This window comes from Dasypus novemcinctus, chromosome 13, assembly GCF_030445035.2.
Source record: "Dasypus novemcinctus isolate mDasNov1 chromosome 13, mDasNov1.1.hap2, whole genome shotgun sequence".
Lineage (NCBI taxonomy): Eukaryota > Metazoa > Chordata > Mammalia > Cingulata > Dasypodidae > Dasypus > Dasypus novemcinctus.
In genome coordinates this window covers 8,721,311-8,735,296 of record NC_080685.1, presented here as the reverse complement: position 1 = coordinate 8,735,296, position 13,986 = coordinate 8,721,311, and the positions used below count along the sequence as shown (strand labels likewise).

Below are 13,986 nucleotides of genomic sequence, written 5' to 3'. Positions count from 1 at the left end.
TTCAGTTATTAATTTTTTTTGTTTTACATATAAAGGTACTTATACAATGATTTCAACTCTTAGTTTCTAGAAAGTTTTTACTTAAAATCAATATGGGGAAACGGACTTTGGCCCAGTGGTTGGGGCGTCCGTCTACCATATGGGAGGTCCGCGGTTCAAACCCCGGGCCTCCTTGACCTGTGTGGAGCTGGCCGTGTGCGGTGCTGATGCGCGCGGGGAGTGCCCTGCCGTGCGGGGGTGTCCCCCGCGTGGGGGAGCCCCCACGCACAAGGAGTGCGCCCGTGAGGAGAGCCGCCCAGCGTGAAAGGAAAGGGCAGCCTGCCCAGGAATGGCGCCGCCCAGGCTTCCTGTGCCGCTGACGACAACAGAAGCGGACAAAGAAACAAAAACAGACAAAGAAACAAGACGCAGCAAATAGACACCAAGAACAGACAACCAGGGGAGGGGGGGAAATTAAATAAATAAATAAATCTTTAAAAAAAATAAAAATAAAAAATAAAATAAAATCAATATGGACACCTTTATTTATGAACTATGCAATAAAACAATTTTATTAGTAACAACTTTGTGTAGTTTTTCTGCTTTCCAGCAATTAAATAAATTTCACTTGTGATTTATGCATTAAATCCACTAGCAAGATAGTATTGGCATTTAAAGATTCATTTTTAGGTTACCTTTCACCATATTCCAACTTGTAGCAGGGGAACCCCAAATCTGATTTTCTAGGCACAAGCAAACCGACAGAGTTAAACACAGATTTCAAGGTTGAACACAAGGTTATGCACAGAGTAAAACAGAAGAATTTTACACCTTTAGCATTTCTAGGGATTTTTTTTACCTTAATTGATGGCACATGAGGTTTCTTTATTTTGATCTCTATTCACACCTTTTATAGGCATGACTGAGTTTAAACTGAGAAGTTTGATGTTTATTTTCTCATTTCTTTAAGGGGACAGGACATGAGGTTTCTGGGTCTCAGATCTATCTGTTCCCCTTTTTTTTAATGCTGGTTTAACTGGAATTCAGGGTTCCACACAGAGGCTGCTCTTTGGCCATGTGAACCAACAGTAGGCAGAACTTCCCAATTCCTGAGAAGAGACTCCCATGGGGAGCCCGCTGGCATGCCAGAAGCCATGCTTATTATTCTAGAAAGAATGAAGAGACACCCTTTTAGTCAACTGACCTGGCGTCCCAGAGTTCCAGCCTAACCAAAGTTCAACATTTCACACAATTCAATACCACTATCCAGAGGTATGGAAATATACACTGGGATCAAATAAACAGACAAACACTAAAGAGCCACTGTACACAGACAGAAACAGAAAGCCCATCAATTTGCCTCATAATTTTTGTTTCTCTGGTATGGCCATTTCTGAGTTTTTTACTCTTTACTTCTATTTCTAGGAGGTTTCTTTGTTTAACTTTTGGGAAGTGCCATCATAGGCTATGGGGGCAGGGGCTTATCTTTCTTTAATGCATATCAGGGGGATCTGAGGTACAGCTAGGTAATTATTGCAACCTTTGTGAGGGTGAACTTCTAACTGGGCTCTTTGCCTACCCGTGTTGTTTACAAAACAAGCTCAATTGCAATCCAGCATTACAATTAAAAGACATTTCTGGCTAAACTTCTCCATTGCTCAATTCATATTCAGACTAAAAACAACTCATTTTTCCGTAACCAAGATCTTTCAAATTTAGACCAATTCTTCAAGATGCATCCCAGTGGAAAGCACTGGGATACTGATGCCTCATTTCCTATGGCAGTAGAGAGAGAGCAGCAAAAAGAAAGGTGCAAGAAGCAGCAGGCCTTTTTCTTAAAGTGAGGTAGGGAGTGGGACTTAAACCCATCAATACCTCTCCCACTGTAACCAAAGCTTCACTATCTTAGGGAAGGCAAACGAGATGCCAACCTGCAGTCACCAAATATCAGGCTTTTTCTTTTCTTTTCAGACCTAGAGAAGATGGCTTCCCCCAAAACTTTTGGAGGTACTAGGGTCCTCTTGAGAGCTGATCAGGTTCCCCATCTAACATTTCCAGTTACACTTTTCCTACACTATGTCTAGGGGGTCTTACCCATCTGGCATGCAGAGTTCCTTTTTCATTCTCAGGATTTCCTTTTAGACCCTTTGATGCATCTTTCCCCCCCCCCCCCCCCAGGAGGGCTCTGGCAGACCCCACATCCTCTTTCTGCACTAGAAGGGGTCCAGGGGTGCCCTGGGCTGGGGATTTGCCTGGGCCTTCCCAGCTTCCTTGGAGGCATCTGAAAGGTGTAACAAAATGCTGCCATCTCTGGCCTTGTGATCCTGAATGAGCCCCCAGGAAATGTAGTGGAAGCAGAGAGGGTTCAGTGATCGTGTATTGAAGGCTAGGACTCAGGAATCTCTGAGAAGGAAGATTTATTATGACTGGCCAGGCCCAGTGGACTCCTGTCCAAAAATCCAAGCCCCGAGTAGGGGTTTCAGGTTATTTTTATAAAAGAGACACATATGGCAGGGCCAGGAGAGGTTTAGCGGTCAAAAAAAGACTTTTTTTGTTAGGTTTTTAGGGTTTAGCCATTTTTTTGAATACCAGCTTAGCTTGAATTAGCATATTGCCCACATTCCAGGTAAGCCTGAATTAACATATTGCTCACATTCTGTCTGGATGTAACTTTGAATACACGTTCAGTCTACATCCTTTCTGAATATTCAAAGTCTATAGGGCCTATATCACTTAATTGGCTTTCTAGAAACTAGGCACACTTGTATACAAAATTAGACATTTGAATTTATGCACAGGCTATATTAATCTGGCCAACTCTTAAAACCCTAAGGCATGTTTTTAAAATTGCCTGATTTACAGGTAGAGAATTTGAAACAGACCATGAAATGATTCTTTCAAAAGGACCTGAGAATCAATGATAAAGTGAATTACTTAATCATCTTCCCTTCCAAATTGATTTCTCCCCCATTTCCCATACACATGCATGGGCTTTCCAAATCCATTTATTTACCCAGCCCAGTAGCCCAAGACTTCCTTTGATTCTTCCTCATTTATTTCCATACCCAGCAAAGATTCACCTCCCTAAAATGCATTGGACTTCCCTGGCCTTCCCTCCCCAGTGCCACTGAATTAGTCCAGTTCTCCATCACCATCACATACCTCTCCACTGCAGTTCCAATACCCAGGTGCATTACTCCCCACAATCCATTTTCCACATGGCATATCAAAAATCTATAAAGCAAAATTCTCTAGAATTATATAGTGATAGAGGAGAACAAACACAGGTATTGGCTCTTCAGATCCCTGGGAATAAATTCCAAACTCTTGACATGGCATTAAGTCTTCCTGAATGTCCTTAGTCTTTTGCATCTCTCTGTGTAGAACTCTCCACTTCTACTGTATTGAACTAATCACAGTGCCCCAAACGGTGCAAGTTCTGTCAGGTCTCGATGTGTGCGCAAAGCTGTTTCTTCTTCCTGAAATACGGGGGGTGGCACTTCCCATATCTCTCCCCCTCTTTTTTTGTATGAATCTTGAAGACTCTCAGGTGGTGCCTGTCTCCCAAAGAAAGTTTTCTCTTGAGTTGGATAGCCCTCTTCCCACTCTCAGACTTGGAACCTCCCTTGTCCTTCTGGAGTGTGAGCTCCTTGAAGGTATGGACCGTGCCACCTGGCTTTTTAATCCAATGGTTAGGGATTCGAGGGTGCTAACAGATCTGGAGCTCAGCCTTGGTGTTCTAAGCAATTACAGCAGTGCCAATGTGCTTAACCAGAGTCTAAAGACAATCAGTGACGTATACATAAGCTGGCCATCTAGTGTCCAAAGGGGGAAATGACTGTCACGGGTGTTTGTACCTGCTCTGCTGATGTACTCATATATTTCAACTCCAAAACTCTACCCACTGCTATGCCTTCTACCAGCTTTTGCTCCCAGATAATCAACTATTCAATAATAATCATACCTTACACATTACTGTTTTACTAAACACATTCATGTTCTCTCACACAAAATGAATGAGACAGCACTTTGTTACTATTACCTTTATTTTACTGGTGAGAAAATTGAGGTTCAGAAATGTTAATGTCCTAGAGTTACATAGTAATCATGTCATAGAAACTAGAATTGAATCCAGGACTTTGGCTCCAAATATATTTCATAATTATTTCTTAATCTGTTTATAGATCATCTTTGTTTTTCCTTTGCCAGTACAGAGGCTAGCACATTGTATGTGCCTGATAAAATGTTTCTTGATAAATGTTGTAAATGAACACATCATTATCAAGTTATATCATAAAGAACTTTACTGGATTCACACATGGATTTGTATAACTCTTCCCCACTTAATGCTTTTGTACACATGTATCCTTGGCCTTGAAATATCCTCATCCTTGTCAACTTGATAACCTCTTCCCATTCATCAGTTTGGATAGCGCTATCTCTTAAACTCTTCCCCCACTTTTCTCCAGGCAGAAATAAGTATTTCCTATGGTTCATTGGCTCCCTGGACACAACTCTGTTTTAACACATACCTATAACCATTTGCTTACACATCTGTCTTCTCTTCTGCATTGCCAGTCTTTGCCAGCATTTCAGGCAGAGGGGACAGAAGTACCAAAGCAGCTATGAAAGCATGTGGCTGTTTGAGAAATGGCGTGCATCCCACCATGAGCAGTGCAGCAAGATCAGACAGAGCCTCGAGAATACGCCAATGAGCTGTTGTCTTTGATTTGGAGTATACATCCTGCTAGGGCTACTCTGGGATGACTTTACAAGAATCCATTTAGAAATTTCCAATTTCCATTTTATTCTTTCCTAGAATTCAGCCGCTGGCTAACAAGAGACCCCCTTTCTCAGCCACGCTCCCCATCTTTAAACAGAAAGGCAAACCCCTTACCAATCCCCAGTGAATGCTTACTATGCTGTGTTGCCAGGTGGTGAAAAATTTCAGGGGTGGCAAACAAAAGGGCAATTTAAAATAGTGATGAAGATACTTAAAAAGTGAATGGAAAAGAAAAAAAAGAAGTGAATGGGATAGAAATCCTTTTGCAAGCAAGTTGGTTTCTAATTATTTGCTTTTAACAAAATTGAATTGTTAGCTGGGTGTGATGGTTAGGATATTGTGTCAACCTGGTCAGGTAATTGTGCCCAGTTGTTTGGTCAAGCAAGCACTGGGCTAACTGTAATACAAGGGCATTTACAGACTTTAATCTCCATTGACTTTACTGCAGTGGTAAATCATAGATAGCTGGTTATAATTATATCAATCAGGGAGATTGTCATCAGCAATGAGTGATGCTTAACCCAATCAGCTGAATGCCTTAAAAGGCGAAGTGATTCCAGCATTGAGAGAGAACTTCCCAGCTCGTCTTTGGACAGCCAACATCTCCCAGAACTCTTCAAGAACCTTCATTGGACTTTCATTGCAGCCCCTGGTTGCAGCCTGCTTGCAGAACCTGGACTTGTGCATCCCCATGGCTGCGTGAGAGACTCATAGAATTGCATATTATTGACAGCTGTCTCTTGCTGACTCTGTTTCCCTAGAGAACTCTGACTAATACACTGGGAGATCACTCAAAATAATTTTTCACAATAAGCAGTATGTGATTTTTGAGATATAAACTCAAAAGAGTTCAAGGGATTAAATATAGAAGGAGTTTTGTTATAACCAAGAATTGAATATAACGAAACTCCTTTCATTACCACCTGGATTTATATGTGACGAAGAAACCTCTGTTTAACTTTATAAACAGGACAATTAGGAGTAGAATTTATCATACAACCTGTCTTTTTCTAGCAGTTGTAATAGTAAACTGTGGCTACATAAATTCTTTGTGGTGATGGGAAGTCATATTGATTTCTTTAAAAGACACACTTCTAATTAAAATATTTAGTTTTAATATTTATCAAAATGTTTTGATCAATTGTGTACTAACAGAAATTGTAATGATAACTCAATCTGTAAGATAAATTTTTAACACTTGGAGCCTTCTGTCTGGGAAATTAAAAATTTTAAAATTCTAAATATATTTGTGGATTTGAAAAGGATGATAAGGGGAATCATTTAAAATCTTTCAGCCATAACAACAAATTACATTGGGATAAAAGTTTGTAGGCAGAAAGTAGAATGAAAATATAAGTTTAAATAATTATGACATATATATGTTTGTAAAATCACTAACATTTACATATCTTTAGGTATATTTAAAGAGCCAGATAACAGTTTAATTTTTAAATGTCTATTTCTATATTTACATTACATAAATCTTTAAACTATAGTTGATTTCTATGTCAACTTTCAAACATCTGAAAGTGTGCATAGTTTTTCAAAATTCTTTTAGGGAAAACACTAGGAAAAAGTTTTAAAAATCCCTGGTGTTGCCACAGCGAGCCACAGAAATCCATTGGCCAGAGGCACGTGGCCAGATTGGTGCCATCCCCAGTGTGTCCGGCCATCCCTCCTCCAGCCCGGGAGCGTGGGGTCTGAGGCAGGTTCCCTTGCAGTTGCTGACTGTTCTGCCAGCCAGAAGCCCTCCTCGCGGCCTCCTGCTGTTAACCCTATTGCACCCTTGATGGCGGGCCCCGTAAGCCTCCCCCTTTCGTGACGCCATCCCCACTGGGCTCTGAGGTTTCTGAATTGTCCTTGCACTGTGAACCTAACATAGTGTCTTCCGTGCCCCCTGGTGTTGCGTATGCGTTGGTCTTGGCCTTCTAAGAATGGAGTGCTGGGATGCAGATGTGGCTCAAGTGACGGGGTCTCTGCCTACCATATGGGAGGGCCCGGGTTCAATCCCTGGCCCTCTTCTTTTTCGAAGAGGAAGTAGGCTTGCGTGGCGAGCCAGTGCCTGTGCGAGTGTCCACATAATGAGCGTGAGTGCCCGCGTGGTGAGCACAAGCGCCCATCTGGTGAGCCAGGGCCCGTGCAAGTGAGTCACACCAGCAAGATGATGATGCAACAAAAGAGAGGCAAGGGAGAGTCAAGGTGAAGTGCAACAGAGACCGGGAACTGAGGAGGTGCAATTGACAGGGAAACTCTCTCCACATCAGAGGTCCCCAGGACCAAATCCCAGTGAATTCTAGAAGAGAGAAAATGAGAAGACAACACAGACAGCGAAAACAGCAGGGCAGGAGGAAGGGAAGGGGGAATAAATAAATAAATCTTTAATAAAAAAAAAGAATGGAGTGCTGTGGTGTCCTTGAGGGTAGCGCCCGCCTATCTCTGTTTTTCCTACAAGAACCTACTCTGCGTAGAAATAGACACTCAATGTGCGTGTGACTAGCCTGCAACTTTGCAGGGAGCACAGGTGCCCCATGGTCGCCCTAGCTGAGTTTGTGCGGAAGTGGAATTATCCCTTTAGCGGCAGCACTAACGCAACATCTCAGGTGCTGTAAAGGCAAAATCATGGGTCTTAGAGTCAGCACTGGGTTCTCAAAAGTGTCTCCACCACCTGCTGGTTACTTAACCTGCCTGAGCCACAGACCTCTTTTTCCAAAAAGAGGGAGAACATTGGTAGAGTGTTTATCATGTGGCCTGGCACATCATCAGTGCCCAGTAGGCGGTGGTCTCTTTCCATGTTTTTTGTCAAAAGTGTTAAATCCTTGTGGAATAGAGAATTAGGCTCAACACTGGTTAACATGTGCTTGTAAGTCGTTCAATGATGGTCCATTCATTCCCATCCTCTTAACGTGTGGGCTGGGAATCAAGTCGAATATATCAAGTAATTTTGACTCTGCACCAAAATTCATCAGTAAGTAAGGTGTTGAGGGAAAAAAGGCTGGCATGTATTTTTAAGGAGAGGATGCAGTTTAGAGCTGTTCAAATGGGTCACCCTCGAAGACCAAGCCTGCCTGGGTAAGCCTGCCCTTTACAGTCTACATCATGCTGGCAGGGAGGGCCTGAGAAATACTAGGTTTGCTCTCCCCAGGTCTGTGCTAACAGGTCCTGGCACTGAATATTGGAGACTGAACTCAGGCACCTAAAACTCATTGTGCTTACATGCACGTCTATGACCTAAAAATATTTTTTATATTAATAGATTTTTAATATTTTACAAAATGTTCTTTGACCTAAATAATCAGAAGGAAAAACCCCTGAAACTCCTAGGAGCCCCTTTGCTCATCACTCCCCAGTCAAGCGAGTCAGCCTCTCCTGCTCTCAGGGTCTCTGCGTGCCGTCCTCCTCTCCCAGGACACACGCGGGTTAAAAGACAGCGCCCACGGCTTTGGAACGCGCATGTAACTGAAATACAGCTACCCGGAGGTTGTGCAGTGGAGATCCTACTTCTGATGAGCTCCCGAGTGCCACCTGCTCCCCTGCTTCACATCCGTCAGCCCTGAGAGTCATGGCCTGCCCGGGCACCCGGACCATGCAGGGGTCTCCCGTCACCCCTCTCCCACCTACCTCAGCCTGTTCTCTTTTCTGAGCTGCCCCTTCCCTTTAGGGCCCTTCACTGATTTGCTGGTTTGATAGCTTCACTTATTATCTCTCTTACCCACTAGACTGTAATGTTCCATGGGGTATTATTTTTTACTTGCTTCTCTACCCATTTTCTTGCACAATGGTTGAGCATGTAGATAAGCAATAGTTAATGAATGAATGGAAGTTAAAAAATTGTACCAGCTTGTTGCTTTAACCGTGGATCTCGTTCATTCATTTTAAGGTACATGGAGATTCACTAATCTACAACATAGTGCAATTGTTTGCCCTGTTTTCTGGCCTGGAAAGGACTAAATCACATTCATTATAAATTAACTAAAAGTTGAAGGCCAAACTATACTTTACCATTTAAAGACAATTACATAATTATATACCAATACATTTCACAACAAAGTTTGTAAAATAAATTAAACCAACAGTATTTTATTGGAATCAATTGTTGTCATTATCTTCAGGATTTTAGATTTCTTTCTAAGAAAATAATCAATAAAAGAAAGGATAATATCACTGTTTAGGTAATTTAGTAAGTTTAAAATAGTTTCTGAACTCTGAAGACAGCACATCTAACTTGATGTTGTCCTAATCCCCATATTACTTATAATTTGAATCTAAGTCCATTATTTGCTATTTTATCATTACTTTCCTTTAAGTATTTTCTTCCCAATATTTTCTTCCAGTCATTTTTTAACTATTTAATAAATCCATTCATTTATTCAGTGAGCATTTATTGAATGCCACAGAAACCGGGGCCAGTACTGTCCCTTCCTCAAAAACAACCTGCCATGGTATACATGAATAATATTAACTATGTTCTGCCTATTGTTTGTTTGGTTTTTTATCCCTCACCCCACGGCTTTTTGCATGCTGTCTGCTCTCTGTATTCATTTGCTGTGTGTTCTCCTGTGTCTGTATTTAATTTTTATTTATCCCTTCCTCCTTGTAGCTCGCTTGCTGTCTGCTCTCTGTGTCCGTTTGCTGAGCACTCTTCTGCATTTTTGCTTGTCTCCCTTTTTGTCACGTCACCTTGCTGAGTCGGCTCTCCGCGGCACTGGTAGGCTGGGTGGCACTCTGTGGCGCCCTGGCCGGCGGCTCTATGCAGCGTGCGGATGAACCTGCCTTCCCAAGGAGGCCCCGGGACGTGAACCCAGGACCTCCCAAATGGTAGACGGGAGCCCAATTGATTGAGTCACAGCTGCTTCCCTCTGCCTATTGTTTCTGAGTCCAGGTCTCCCCATTTCACACTTTCATAATTACAGAATCACAAAATTGTATAATGTGAAGAGATTTTCAATTTTATGAAAAAAAAACACAACAAAACCACAAGAGTTAAAAAAAAAAAAAAAAAGATGATATGATTTACCCAAAGGTACAGAGCTCCTCCGTGGGGAGCTGGCACCCGCTTTCAGGCCTACCCCCAACCTACCCCCACCCTACCCTGTTTCCCAAAAGATGAGTCTTACTTTCACTTCCCATCAGAGCCACTTTTCCTTCAACTTCTCTTTTCCCACTTATTCAAATGTTTATATCAGTATATTGTAGGGAGCTCACAACTTCGTTTTCTCTCCCACATTAGCTCCTGGGGAGAGATTTTAAAATCCTGGTTGATGTCATCACCGCCTACTCATCGTGCAGGTTAGAAATCTCCTCGTCATCCTCCATTCCTCTCTCCCCTCCTTCCCTGCGCTCTGTAAGTCAGATTCTGTCCATGTTAACGGCTCGTGTCTCTGGCATCTAAACTTTGCTCTTTGTCCCTTTGACAATGCCTCCATTAGGCCCATTGTTTCTTGCCCGAATGATCGCAGTCGCAGTCGTCCTCTACTTACACTCCAGGGCACCAGACCACGTTTCCAGCTCTGTACTCTCGCTAGAGTGCCCTTTCAGGAGAAGGAGAAGGTGGAGGAGAGAAAGAGAAGTGCACCGTGTCACGTTCATGCTTAGAAGCACAACAGATTACCAGATCTATAACTTACTATTTCATATAGGAAAAAGTTCAAAAACAAGGTAGTCTTTCCCCTTTCGGCCTCATCTGCGCTCTCTGGCTCTCTGTCCCCTTCCTCTCCTCCGAGTCCTCTCATGTCCTCACGCTACATACTCTGGGCGTAATTCCTCCTTCTTCCAGGAAAGGGCCTCTCCTGTCTTGCTCGCAAATGCCTCCTTTCCTCTGACTTCCCACAACGCTTTGCTTATCTGTATTTCCTCTGCACAGTTAGAGTTCTGCGTCTTTGCCACCACTTACTAAGGGACACCTCCAGCCTCGGCACAGTACTGGCACACAGCAGGTGTGCAATAGGTGCCTGCTGAGTGAATTAATCTTTCTTTCAGGAGAGGAGAGGCAGAGAAAAAAACCTGAATAATATGAACCGTATTTGTTCCAAAATAGAGGTATAAAGAAAGAAATGGGAGCACAGAAAACGTCACTCCCTTGCCAGCAACCCTTAGTGTGTGACAATCCCATACCGACATCTGCTGACAGAATAAGCCAGCCACCTGCATGATTTTACTATTAATTTGGCCAGTTCAAACCTGTGGCGCCCACTCTGACGTTATCTCTAATAGCTGATCAGACACAACGGAGAGAAGGCAGGGCCAAGAACAACACTTGCTCCAGTGACCTTCCTTGATTCTCTACAGATTTTTGTGTTGGTAGGAAAAGTAATACAACAGCAGCGTCCTCGGTGGTAGGGGTGGTAGAGGGTGAATGCAGGGCTTTTATTTTTGTCCTGCTGCCACCCACATGCTGTTTTCTCTCCCATGTTTTCTTTAATAAATATGTTTCCAATCAGATTTCCTGGGGCTGAGGGCATCGTTCTCCTTAGCTATTTTAGCATTGGGAGATCAGTGCTCCTGCTTCCCAGTGATCCCAGATACTCTGTAAGATGTTTGCAGTGGAGAATTTACCATCTCAGTAGCATCTGTCTCCCCCGGGGCCATGCTACTCCTGCACTTTCTCTTCTTGCGGGGATTGTTTCCACTTCCTCCCTGACTGGGCTGGCCTCTGAACACTCTATCCGCGTGGTCCACGCCAGCCTGATCAGCTTTTCCTGGGCCTGGGCCTGGCTCTACTCGCTGGCATGGTCAGGGGTGCCCCTCCTGGGCTGGGACAGGTATGTCCTGGACGTCCACAGACGAGGCTGCACCTTGAACCTGCGTGCCAGGGACTCCAGCGCGTCCTCCCGCGTGCTCTTCTTGTTCCTTGGCTGCGTGGCGGTGCCCGTGGGTGTCACCGTCCACTGCCACGGCCACATTCTGCATTCCATTCGGATGGTGAGCTGAAGATGATGACTTCCCCACCCCCAAACCACGGCCAGGGTAGAAAACGTGTGCGGAAAAGAATCAAACTCTTCCTGCGTCATCCACAGTTGCCCAGAGGGAGCAGCTCAGAGGGTCTTCCCGTGGGAGAATTTTGCACGATGAGCCGCTCTCCAGAAAGAACAAAGGAGTTCCTAGAGAGATAGAAAGAGGAGAGCTTTGAGAGGCCAGGAGGGGTGGAGGAGCCCCTGCAATTGCAGCTAGGAATGCAGGAAGCTGCTCTTCCTGACGCAGCACTGTCAGCTGGGTTCCTCCTAGTAGCAACTTGTCTCAGCTTCTCAGTTAAGTGGATTGGCCTACGGTCTGTCAGGTCTCACAGTTCTGATGTTTTGTAAATATATCACTTTTTGCACTTTCCCTAAGCAAAATTAACCCACTTGATGAATTAATCTTCAACAATCTTCAGCACGTGAGTTCCACATGCCAATTTAGGGAGTTTGTCTGAAATGGGCATATGGAATCTTCTAGGTCTCTGACACCATCTTCAAAATAACCCAGAAGCTGTACTCAAAAGAATCCTATTATCTTCAGAGAAAATAATTAATAATTAGTTTTACTTGTCCATAATTTTAAAAGCAAACAAACTGAAATCATAATGTGCTGATGATTGAGTCTTGGTGTAGTACTTGTTTATCTATGCTGGCAGCTTGTGTGATTCATTCAGCCAACAGTGACCGAGCACGAACTCTGTGTCTGGCATAAAAAAAATGAAGAAGTACTTGGTCTGGTCATCTCTGACTCTAATGCAACCAGAACTCAGAAATCTGTCTGGTCGTTATCTGCAGTTCGATGAGTCCATTCCTTTATCTATAGACAGAAATGCACCTGAACCATCAATAGAGAATGCTTTCTGTATTAGTCAGAACTCCTCCAGTTGTAAATGAATAAAATCCAACTCAAAGAGCAGGGAGCAAAAGAAGTGAGCTATTGGCCCACTATCTTCTATAGGCACCGGGCTCCCCAGGGGTCAAGTGAAGGTCAGGGCCTCTTCTGTCTGGGTCTCTGGGCCCTGCTTCTCACCTTGTGCTGGCTCCCCTCTCTCATGCAAAAATGGTGATGGAAGTCCCAGTTTTCATATCCTTTGAGCAGGAGAGAATCCATCTCTGTAGCTTTGGCCAAAAACTTGCGCAAAACACTTTGATTAGTCTGGTTTGAATCATTTGTCCTTCTCTGAGCAATAACAGTGAGTTACTCAGATTGTCCAGATTTGGGTCATAGGCCCAGCCTTGGACTAGAACTGGGGAGGCACTCCTACCAATGGACAGGAAAATGGTTTCCCAGAGAGAGAACGTCCGTGTAAGTTTTGTAGTGAAGAGAAGAGGGTACTGTTAGAGGTTCCCCCTCACTATGTTTGCAATAATTCACAAGCTGTGACTCAGTTCCCCCAACATGCATTAAGGAAAGACAAGCCCCCCCCCACCCCACCCCACCCCCATAGCCTACGTGTCTGAAAGCACGGCACTTCCCCAAAGGTTGAACAAAGAAACCACATGGGGAAGCAGCTGTGGCTCAGTCAGTTGGGCTCCCATCTACCATATGGGCGGCCCTGGGTTCGCATCCCGGGGCTTCTTGTGAAGGCAGGCTCGCCCACATGCCTACTTGTTGGGGTAGTTTTTCGTTTCAACTTTGTACTGAGTTCTTTAGATTTGTTGGATATTGAGTGCATGAACACACTATAGTTTCACTATTTATTCTCACACACAAACATATTACATTGCCCCTGAGCACCACTTACTCTCTCTTCACCACTCTCTAAACCAAAAGAAAAAAAAAAAAGGAAGGATAGAGGTTCTGCACAGACAAAATCAACAGAAATACTACATTATTCAGCATACTAGAATTTAAGAGCTCTAACAAGAGAAATTCCACACTTCCCATCATTCAAATGTCACATAAACCCACCACTAGAGAATAGCACAGATGTTTTGTCTACAAATAACTTTAGAGTCATAAAGAACAAGAACTGACCACAAACAGATTCCTCTCAGGTGTTGTTCAGAAGAATGTTTGAATTAACAAAGAGTGTGGGAGCACACTCCATACCCCAGGCTGTAACTTCAAGCCCACCTATTGTCCTTACTCACTTAATACTTCGTACTTTGTCTGTTCTTTTCTTTCATTGAAGCCCTGCAGTCTCTTGCTCACCCTGTCAACACCCTCTGGTTTTCACCTCTTTTTCTGTTGAGCCTAGCCACACCCATAACTTCAAATCATGACTTAATAGTCTTCAGTGCCTGTGAATCTACTTTCGTCATGCACAG

General features: G+C 43.6%; 1 protein-coding gene across 1 annotated transcript in view; it reads left to right on the top strand.

Annotated features, from left to right (window-relative positions):
* Positions 1 to 13,986, top strand: part of OPN3 (opsin 3) — a 56,487-nt gene that overhangs the window by 34,469 nt on the left and 8,032 nt on the right. The window contains 1 exon segment of the mRNA XM_058275368.1: positions 11,374 to 11,680. Coding sequence (XP_058131351.1) covers positions 11,374 to 11,680 — 307 coding nt within the window.